This window comes from Nestor notabilis, unplaced genomic scaffold (genome assembly GCF_000696875.1).
Source record: "Nestor notabilis isolate BGI_N333 unplaced genomic scaffold, ASM69687v1 scaffold9833, whole genome shotgun sequence".
NCBI lineage: Eukaryota > Metazoa > Chordata > Aves > Psittaciformes > Psittacidae > Nestor > Nestor notabilis.
In genome coordinates this window covers 13,161-22,364 of record NW_009920591.1, presented here as the reverse complement: position 1 = coordinate 22,364, position 9,204 = coordinate 13,161, and the positions used below count along the sequence as shown (strand labels likewise).

Below are 9,204 nucleotides of genomic sequence, written 5' to 3'. Positions count from 1 at the left end.
CTGTGGGAACGGGTTCTTCATCTCCCTTTAGAAAGTATGCATATATTAAACCATACTTTTTAATTACTCCCAGACTGAGAAAGCTTGGATCATACAAATGCTCCTGCCATCTTAAGGTTTCCACAGTCACATGTTGAACAGAATAAGGAAAGTTGTCACTGACAGAAGGATCTGTAGACTGGCCAAAGGAAAAGTTAACATTCTAATTAAAACCAGTTCCAGAACGTTAGCAAAAGGTACCAACTTGCTCAGGAGACTTCAATCTACTTCAGCCCAGTCTGTCATGGTACTTACTTTTGTCCATAAGCACCAAAGTGAGAAAACTTAAGCATCTGTCCAGAATCACCACACATAGTCCATTCTCAAATTCTACTCTGCAGAATCACTTACAAGTTTCCCAGATTCTCTCCAACTCAGATCACCCAAAAAAATAATCTAATCCTCATTCACACTTTTGCATAGTTTGGCATTTTCTGGAGTTGCACTTCTGTTTTCTTTCATAGCTTTTGAGGGGACTCATCTGTCACATATGCAATTACTTCCAGTCTAAATCCTTCAGGAAAAAAATCTGAGTCCCACTTAAGCAGCAAGCTGTCCACCACTGTTTGACATTCTTCTTTCAATTCAAAGTAAAGATTACTCAGTTTTAGCTGCACTTTCGGATTTCTCCCTTTGCATCATGCAGCGACGCACTATGCTGTCAAAACTTCCTAGGTAAAATAAGCCAATGATGCGAAAAATGCCCATGCAAACAACCTGGAAACAGAGAGAAACATCTTTCAATTCATTTAAGATCCCGGATTGCAGCATATTATTTACTCATGGAATATATAGTTCCAGGCAGGTACGTTATATAATCTCAAGAAAACAAACTCATGAAAACTATCATAACTATGTAACACTTCAGGACTGAGTAGCAGGTATCAATCTTAGCTTTCCCACCAACTTGCTGCTTCCACTTGAAAATACTACTTCAGTTTCCTAAATCCAAGTCTCCACAGCATTAGCAGCCATTTGATGAAAAAAAAGTAATCAATGTTAACATAATGTTCTACAAATTAAAGTATTTTAAACTGTAAGAAATTACGTCTACAGGGCCTTCCCAAATCTTACCTGCTGAAGACCTTCAGTAATAGAAGTGACTGGTGACATTCCACTTGTCAATATAGATAGCATATAACCATCTGATCCAACCGAGCTGTTAAAGTTCCCTTGCTGGATGGAAGGAAAAGAGCAATTAGGAAAAAAGTAATTTACCCAGTTGTAGCAAATCATGATCTGCTGTATTTCAACAGCTATTCTTGATGGACACAGATGACTGATGCCACTAACATTTTTATGTAAAAAGCTATTAACGCAATTAAACACCAAAATATTCAAAATATTTTGTACTATACAGCAACATTCCAAAAGGCATTCACTTGAAAATGGACAAGGAAGCTAATCTCTCTTTAGAGACAGGTGTGCTACATTACTGCAGATTTCTTTACAAGATAGAAAGGCACTAAATTTCTTCTTGAAGTGTGCTTACTGATTGAGAAAATGCATGACGGTCTTCCTGGATGTAAACATATTTCAGAGACAGAATTACACCCTAACTCTGCCAGGTCACCAGATCACCAATCACTACAGTAACTGCAGAATAAATCACCGCTTGCCTTTAGTTAAAATTAGTTCACTATCGCATGAGATTTGACAGGGGGGTGTATTTCAGGTGCTAGGTAATAGGTCCTCCTCCGTCTATGTCAAGGATTTTTAACTTGCCCTCCTCAAAACCATGACAGACACAGCCTGCTAAGAAATTCAGCTGGCAGAATACAGGAGACAGACACCAGGAAAAAGTAATTTGTTTGTTTGGAAATAATGAAAATTGCAGCTCTATAGCTCTGACTGCTGGGCTTCTCCCAATTTTTTTCCACACAGACTTTTCGCTGGACTTTCTGAAGTCTTTCAGAAAGAAACAGACTTTCTGAAACACTGCAGGACTAAATCTATGGAATGCAGAAGTGAAAGGAAGTGGTAGTGCTCCTGAATCAGGTTTAGGAGTGAATCTATGCTTAAGAGATTTGGTTATTTCCCAGCACATAACTGAGAGGACTACCAGCTTCTACAGTACAGACTTCTTTGCTGATAGCTTGAGTGCATAAAGACCATGCCTGAACTAATATTTCATCCAAAGTGCTGGAAAGCATGGTGTAGAAATACCAGATGCTTAAGATTAGAGACGAGATTAGTTTTCCTTAAGCACCAAAGCAGAATACTATAAGAGGTAGTGCTTGCTTTTAAAACTCATCCCCCCAAACCAGACATAATTTTGTTCTGTATTTGTGAAAATACTGTAAAAACATCACAACTGAGCACCTGCTGTAGATGTTAAATCATGTTGAGGATCAAAAATATTTTGAACTACAAAGTAATTACAGATTTTAGGCTTAAATCTTGGTGCTTTATGAACATGAAATTTCATGTTAGTTTCTTTTCTGAGGTGTTTTATTAAGCATACAAGCATCCCATAGCACAAAACATTAAAAAAAAAATCCTCAGAAAGACAATACACTTTTAACCACTAAGAGCAGCATTTTATGTATTTTAATCACCCATAAATCACACACTTAAGACATTAAAGGCCAAAAAGGCTAGACTGCCTTCATTTATTGTAAAATTATTTTTATATGAACTCATCTTCAAGAAAAGAAAGATAGTCCAACAAGCGTTTGAGGTTAGACAAATGGTATTTCATACATAAAAACTCAATAGAGTTTAGTGCTTTAAAGTCAGTCATAATCTGCTTTTGAGACATTGCATCATACTGATGCATCATTTTGTTCTGTCTAATGTACAACTTCAGATACTTTTTAGTTGCAAAAGGTTGTATAAAGTCATTTGTGGGCACAAAAGCAAAAGAGGAATAAAAAAAAAAAAAACACCTTCCTCTTCAAACTAACTGAAGAATACTGTTTCATGTAAATTGATTTTGCATTCAGCTTAGCTATTGTCTTACAGCCTTGAACAAGTATTACATGCAATCCTTGTCTCTCCAACAAGAGACTTTAAAAAGATAATTTTACTTTAAAAAGATAATCTACTTACTATGGCATCTTTGACTATAACTCTGGCGACTTGTTCTGCTTGACAAACAGATGAGGTTTCAGAAATTAGCTTCGTCTCTAAGGGCTTTAGTAGAAAAACACCAGTATCAGTTTGACTAACAACATACAGGATAGAAAAATATGAAGGTCAGATTTTGGATTTGGGTCTTTTGTCATGGATGACATCACAAGTGGTATTATACTGTCACCTAAAATATCCACTTAAAGGTAAAAACACCTTCACAAATAATAGTCTATTTTTAGAGGGAAAAGCCAACTTTTTCTTGAGTAGTTGTACTTTTTTTAATAGTTTATTAGTAATAAGATATGAAAAATTGTTCTCCCCCTCCTCCCCCAAATAATTTACATTCAGTAGAAGCAATCAAAATGCTTTAACTATGTCTCCTCAACACCTGGTATTATAGTTCATTTATGGCTCTTGCCAGAAATGAAGACAGGCCTCAAATATTTTGAGATCCTAGAAGACTTCTTTTTTTAAATTAATTTATTTATATTTTTAGTTTCTCAAATTCCACACACTGGTATCCACCAAAATCCATCACATTTTATTTCTTCATGGTTTAGAGCATTTATGCTACTTTACCTCACTAGAAAAAAAAAACAAAAAAAACCACAATTAGGGCAACTATTTTAGCAAGCACAGGTTTTTTTACCCCCCCCCCCCCACAAAATCCACCCCCCCCCCCCCCCAAAAAAAATCCCCAAACAAAAAAAACCCAACATACCCAAAAAACAAAACCAAAACCCCATGCACAAAAAACCAACTAACCCAGAACAAACAAACAAAAAAAAAAATCCCCAAACAAGAAAGTCTGGTCTGTTACAAAAACAAACAGCAAAAAAAATGCATTCAAGTATTTAGAAGCATGTTTGTCATTCATGTCCTTTTAACAAATCAAACAATGGTGGAGCTAACTGCACAGCAGTTATGCTCAGTATGTTAAGATAGATGGTTCTGTTGATGAATTAAAAAAAGCACTAAATTAGGGAGAAAGAAGTATTTGGTCACAAGATGACTTGTAATGGCTAATTCTGCTACATCTAGTAACAAAATTTAATTGAAGCATTCAAACCTAGTCAAATGCTGGGACTTGTTTAATTGCAAGGTTAATGCTTTTATAAAGCACTTCTAGGAAAGAGCTGAGCAACTACTGGTTTCTCTCTCATTATCAATCCAAAGTACTACAGAAATTAAATTTCACAGAAACAGGCCTATTTCCAAATACCTGTACAATTATAAATCCTGATTTCACACATCAGGCCCACTGAGAATTTTTTTTTTTTTTAGGATGTATATTTTAAGAGGTGGCAGAGAGGGGCATCAGCATTTTTGCCAGCAGAAATCACACACACTTCTTACACACTTTCCTAGAGTGATAATGGCTTACACCATCAGATCTCCATTTTATAACCCCTATGTAGCTTTGAGCTTACTGGCCAGTAACAAACATAGGAAAACTGTATCCTAGTTCATGACATTTTCTTTTACTATATTCAGTGATTACAGAGAAAAATAGCCTAGTCCTAAAGACATGATAACTATAGAGATGTTGCAAACTCAGTAGTATTAACTAAATGCAACAATAATAAACAAGTATCTGAACTACCAGAGCAGTGCAATACTGCAGATATTTCAGGTGTGCTGTCACAACAGCAGCAGGTCACCTGAAGACTTCATGTATGCTGGAACATAGGAGAGTCTTCGATTAAAAGACAACACCTTTTTGACTAAGATAAATCTCACTGACTCTCTTGTAAAGAAAAATCTTGGATGAACAGTACACTTTGCTGGTGATTTTATTTCCCTGAAATAGGATATTATGAAGAAAAACAAACCCCCAGAGAATATGCAAGCTATACAAGTATCTGCAGATGTCTAATTCTGGCACTTTTTGTTCTGTAATACAGAATATCTGTATCAAGAATGATGAAGTAAGAATAGTATTATACAATCCTACTGACTCCATACAAAGGGTGAAAGACAAAATGGACTTCAACTCCAATTTCCTATTATACATGAAGGGGCATCTTGAAAAGGCTGATCTCCTTAAATACCAGGTTTCTGGTTCACAGTATGCAAATAAAAAATAAGACACATTTTGCTCTGGTTACCTGAAACTTCAGTCTGAACAGGAGGCCTGAATGTAGTTTTTGGAATTGTGGGTCATGTGTAGGGACATGTCAAATGACGAGAAGCAACTAAATTTGTGAAAGTCAAAACTTTCACTTTCAAGGTAAGCCAAATGAAAAAGGCCATACTGCTGACACACTCTTCCGGAAAGTGATACTGCCATTTGCACTACAAATACAAAAAGTTTACTTCCTACTTTAATGCTAGTCAACAGTCACTATTGAATTGTGTCTTTACATATATTCATAAAGCACAGACAGTTTGCAGACTTTACTGAAGGAACTGAGGTTTATTTTGATCCGTCACATCTACCAGAACAACTGCATATTATCAAAGACACAACATGGGAATATTATTTTTGGCTTGTTAGCTTTGATATCAAAACAAATAGTGGTTTCACAGTTTACCATTCCATAACAATATTTACATTATGTACAGAAAGATTTTGCAGTGTTTCAGCTATTAAAAGTAGTTCTTCCCTTTAAAGCCAGAACAATACACAAAATTATCCTACAAGCTATTTAACTTCGAGTAGTTAAGTTGATAAAATTTAAGTATTTAAAAGTACTTCTTAAAATCTTAATATGCACTGATTTCAAAAGTACTATGGAAGTAAGTGAAATCTGAAATGCATTACTTACTACAAAGCGAAGCTTTAAAAACATTATAGTATTACTGAAGGACAATTTACCTTTGTTTTACTTTCTTCTGCAAAGCCAGGTGTGTCAGTATCTGGAGGATAGGCCACTGTCACATAGATATTATAAGGTTTTACCTGTATATTACAAAAGTAAATGTTATCTTAGTACTTACAGCCTTTACATGTCCCTCAACTTCATTAATTTCTTTTGTACAGAAATACAGCAAGCATGAATTTAAATTGCTTCTAGTGGTATGTATTCAGCACTTGCAAGACTCACAGCTTTGACAAATGGAAAAGCAAAACAGCAAAGACTTTTAAAAGATGGTTGTTTTTAATAAAAATACTTAAGTACTTCACAGTTGATGTAAATCATTTGGTGAATCTGAGTGTTTTTTAAGACATTCAGGAGGAATATGAAAGTAGCTTAGTTCTACAATATTACCAATTTCAAATTTAAAATAAGACTAAACCTTTGCCAAAACCAATACCCAATATTCACAACCACAAGGCCAAAAAGGCTTTCACTGAAGCTTATTAGCATGCTTTTTTGCTGTTGTTGATGTCAACATATTTTCAATGCTTGCTGGACAAGGGCAAAACCAACAAAAATGTAAAAGGAGAATTTGATATCTTTAAGATGTGTACTCAAGTCACAAGGCTTTTCAACCCATGGTATAAACTTGCAATAAAACAAAGTCTAAGCAGACAAAATTAAAAGAAAAAGGCAGAAAATATGAGGAAAAATGTAAGGTCTCATGTCAAGGATTGCATTTAGTTATGTATTTGTATGTATGTGCCACAGAATTACATCACTTACTGTGCTACTATTCAGAAACTGCAACAATGCAAATCTGTATTCCGATACAAATAAAGAAGCTTTTATATTCAGAGGGCTAAGATAAAGCAAAGTGTTGTACAGTGCTAAGCATTTTTACTTGTATTATGAAACATTCTATATCGAAAACACTTACTGAAATACCACATCACAGGTCCATAAACACCCTATTTTTAGTTTTCTGTAAGTCAGTATTCACAAAAATATCTGTCACCAGGCTGAAGGACCCTGCAGTCACGTTGTTCTATTTGTCAGGCCAGCAGTGATTAGAGGCAGTTTTACCCCACATTCAGGATCAAAGAATACAGCTACATTGAACAGAACACGGTAACAACAGGGACTATGCAAGGGTCTAGAACCAAACACCAGCACTTAATATCTGAACAATTAACAACTAAAATATATCTTCATAACAGAAGAATTGGGGAAGTAATTTTCAAATCAATTTTACCTGTCTTACTACAATGTACTTACCAACCTCGTTCCACTGAATAATGAAAACAGTGTTTGGTTGGTTTTTAGTCTTGACTTAAGCATAATCTTAGATTACTGCACTATAAAAAGCTCACATACCTCAAAATTAAGAAGGGTGAACCACTGTCAAGCATTTTTTATTCTTTTTTTGGTGGATAACCCTCAAATTCTAGCTTGCAAGTTCTACTGCTTCATATGGTTCACATACCATTTACCATGGCCTCATAAGCAAGTCAGGAATCACTGGCCTGCCCATCATGCATCCATGGGATATTCAGTATCATTCTGCACTTAGAGCCTTGAAGAAGACTTTTACTCAAAAGACCTAAAACCCAAGTCCTTTCAGTTAAACTAAAAGATTTTAAAAAAATGCCTGCACACGTGGTCACCTTCAGTTCTAGGAATGGCTTCAATCTATTTCCTCTTATGCAACTGAAATCAACTTAGTTTCTGCAGTCCCATGCAGAGAAATAGGACTGTACTGCTGGCAAAAAAAGAGGCCAACACAGCAGACAGACAGAGCTGCACAAGACAAAGGAGACCTATTTAAATGAAAACGTGCTGTGCTGCTAGTTAAAAGAAAAATATATTGTTTACAATCTAAAATACTGAACTTATTTCACACATACCTCCATTTGCAGGGCTTCAGCCAACCCTCGAAGAGCAAACTTCGTTGGAGAATAAGCTGTATAACCAAATAGGCCTAACTGCCCAGCCTGAGATGATACAAACACAATCCTCCCCATTCTTCGTTCCTTCATGGTAGCGATTACTGCTCGACTCGGGTAAACGCTACCCAGATAATTGACTGCCATTAATCTCTGTACAAACGATATTAATATGGTATTTGAGTCACAGATTCAGAATCCTTCAGCTGTTTGGTATTATTTATCAAAACTCCCTATTTCAGTTGGCTTTAATAATGAGGTTCACTAGATTTGTTGTTCTATCAGCTGGCAAAAGAAACTGTTTCACAGAGAAAAAACTCACTTCAAGCCAAAAGAAACCCAGTCTATCAACAACTCTTAATAGTATCCAGGATACTGATAATCCTGTGAACCATATGGCCTTCAAGGCAAAAAGAATATTTGAGGGAAAATCTAACCTAAACAATGTGCAGGAAACAATCCATTTACACATGATTTATGAAAACATACTGAAATAAAAGTTTAATGAGCTTTCTAGAATAAGAAAAATTCTATGTATTTATACATTTCAGAGATTTTAATTTTTGCAGGATAAGTGGAAATATTTAATTTTCACTCTTAGAAGACCTAAACCATATATATACACAAGCAACAGAATGGGGATGATTTGAATTTATTATAAACTTATGTCTATTTAGTATTTTCAGATTATTCAATGTTATTTGTAGAAGACCCAGGGCCTGAGGCCTGTAAAGTAACCAACATGCAGGGATTTGAGGTGGGTTTTTTTTTTGGTCTTTTAATCAGAGCAACAGCTTTTCAAGCTGCAAGCAAATTGTGCACCTCAGCATTGAACACTGATTACAGCTGAATTTTTCTTAAACGGCTTAAAAAATATGTAAAAAAAAAAAAAAAATCTTCACCAGAAAAAAAAGTTAGACCATACGAAATTCAGTGACTCAGAGCCCTTCACAGTGCATTGAACTATAACAATACATGCCAGGCCTTGTGCCATCTTGAGGACTGACTCTGTTCACTGTTCTGCCCCACCAGTGGGCCAATTGTCAGGTAGGAAATTAGAGGCAATCCTTGCAGATCTAATTCTGACAGCTACCACAAATCAAGTCTATCGCTGTTCTTAAAAAGCCTACAAAGACACAGGAATGCAAGCTAATTGTTAGTGGACTAAAAAGAAATCATATGATAAAATAAAAAAGAGCATGCTCACTCACTTCAAAACAATTCACTTCAATATCCTCAAATTTTCCTGTAATTGATGTTCCTGCACAGTTTACAAGCATGTCAACTGGTCCAAGCTTCTCCTGAGCCTGAAAAAGGCAATAGAAGTTAAGACCTTCAGCAGG

General features: G+C 35.6%; 1 protein-coding gene across 1 annotated transcript in view; it reads right to left on the bottom strand.

Moving 5' to 3' along the window:
• Positions 1-242: 242 nt before the first annotated feature.
• Positions 243-9,204, bottom strand: part of KDSR (3-ketodihydrosphingosine reductase) — a 16,039-nt gene continuing 7,077 nt past the window's right edge. Inside the window, exons 6-11 of the mRNA XM_010010739.1 lie at positions 9,073-9,168; positions 7,823-8,014; positions 5,933-6,016; positions 3,091-3,174; positions 1,114-1,215; positions 243-756 (exon numbers count right to left, since the gene is read on the bottom strand). Of these exons, the coding sequence (XP_010009041.1) occupies positions 637-756; positions 1,114-1,215; positions 3,091-3,174; positions 5,933-6,016; positions 7,823-8,014; positions 9,073-9,168 (678 nt within the window). The 3' untranslated portion in view covers positions 243-636. The remainder of the gene's footprint in view (positions 757-1,113; positions 1,216-3,090; positions 3,175-5,932; positions 6,017-7,822; positions 8,015-9,072; positions 9,169-9,204) is intronic.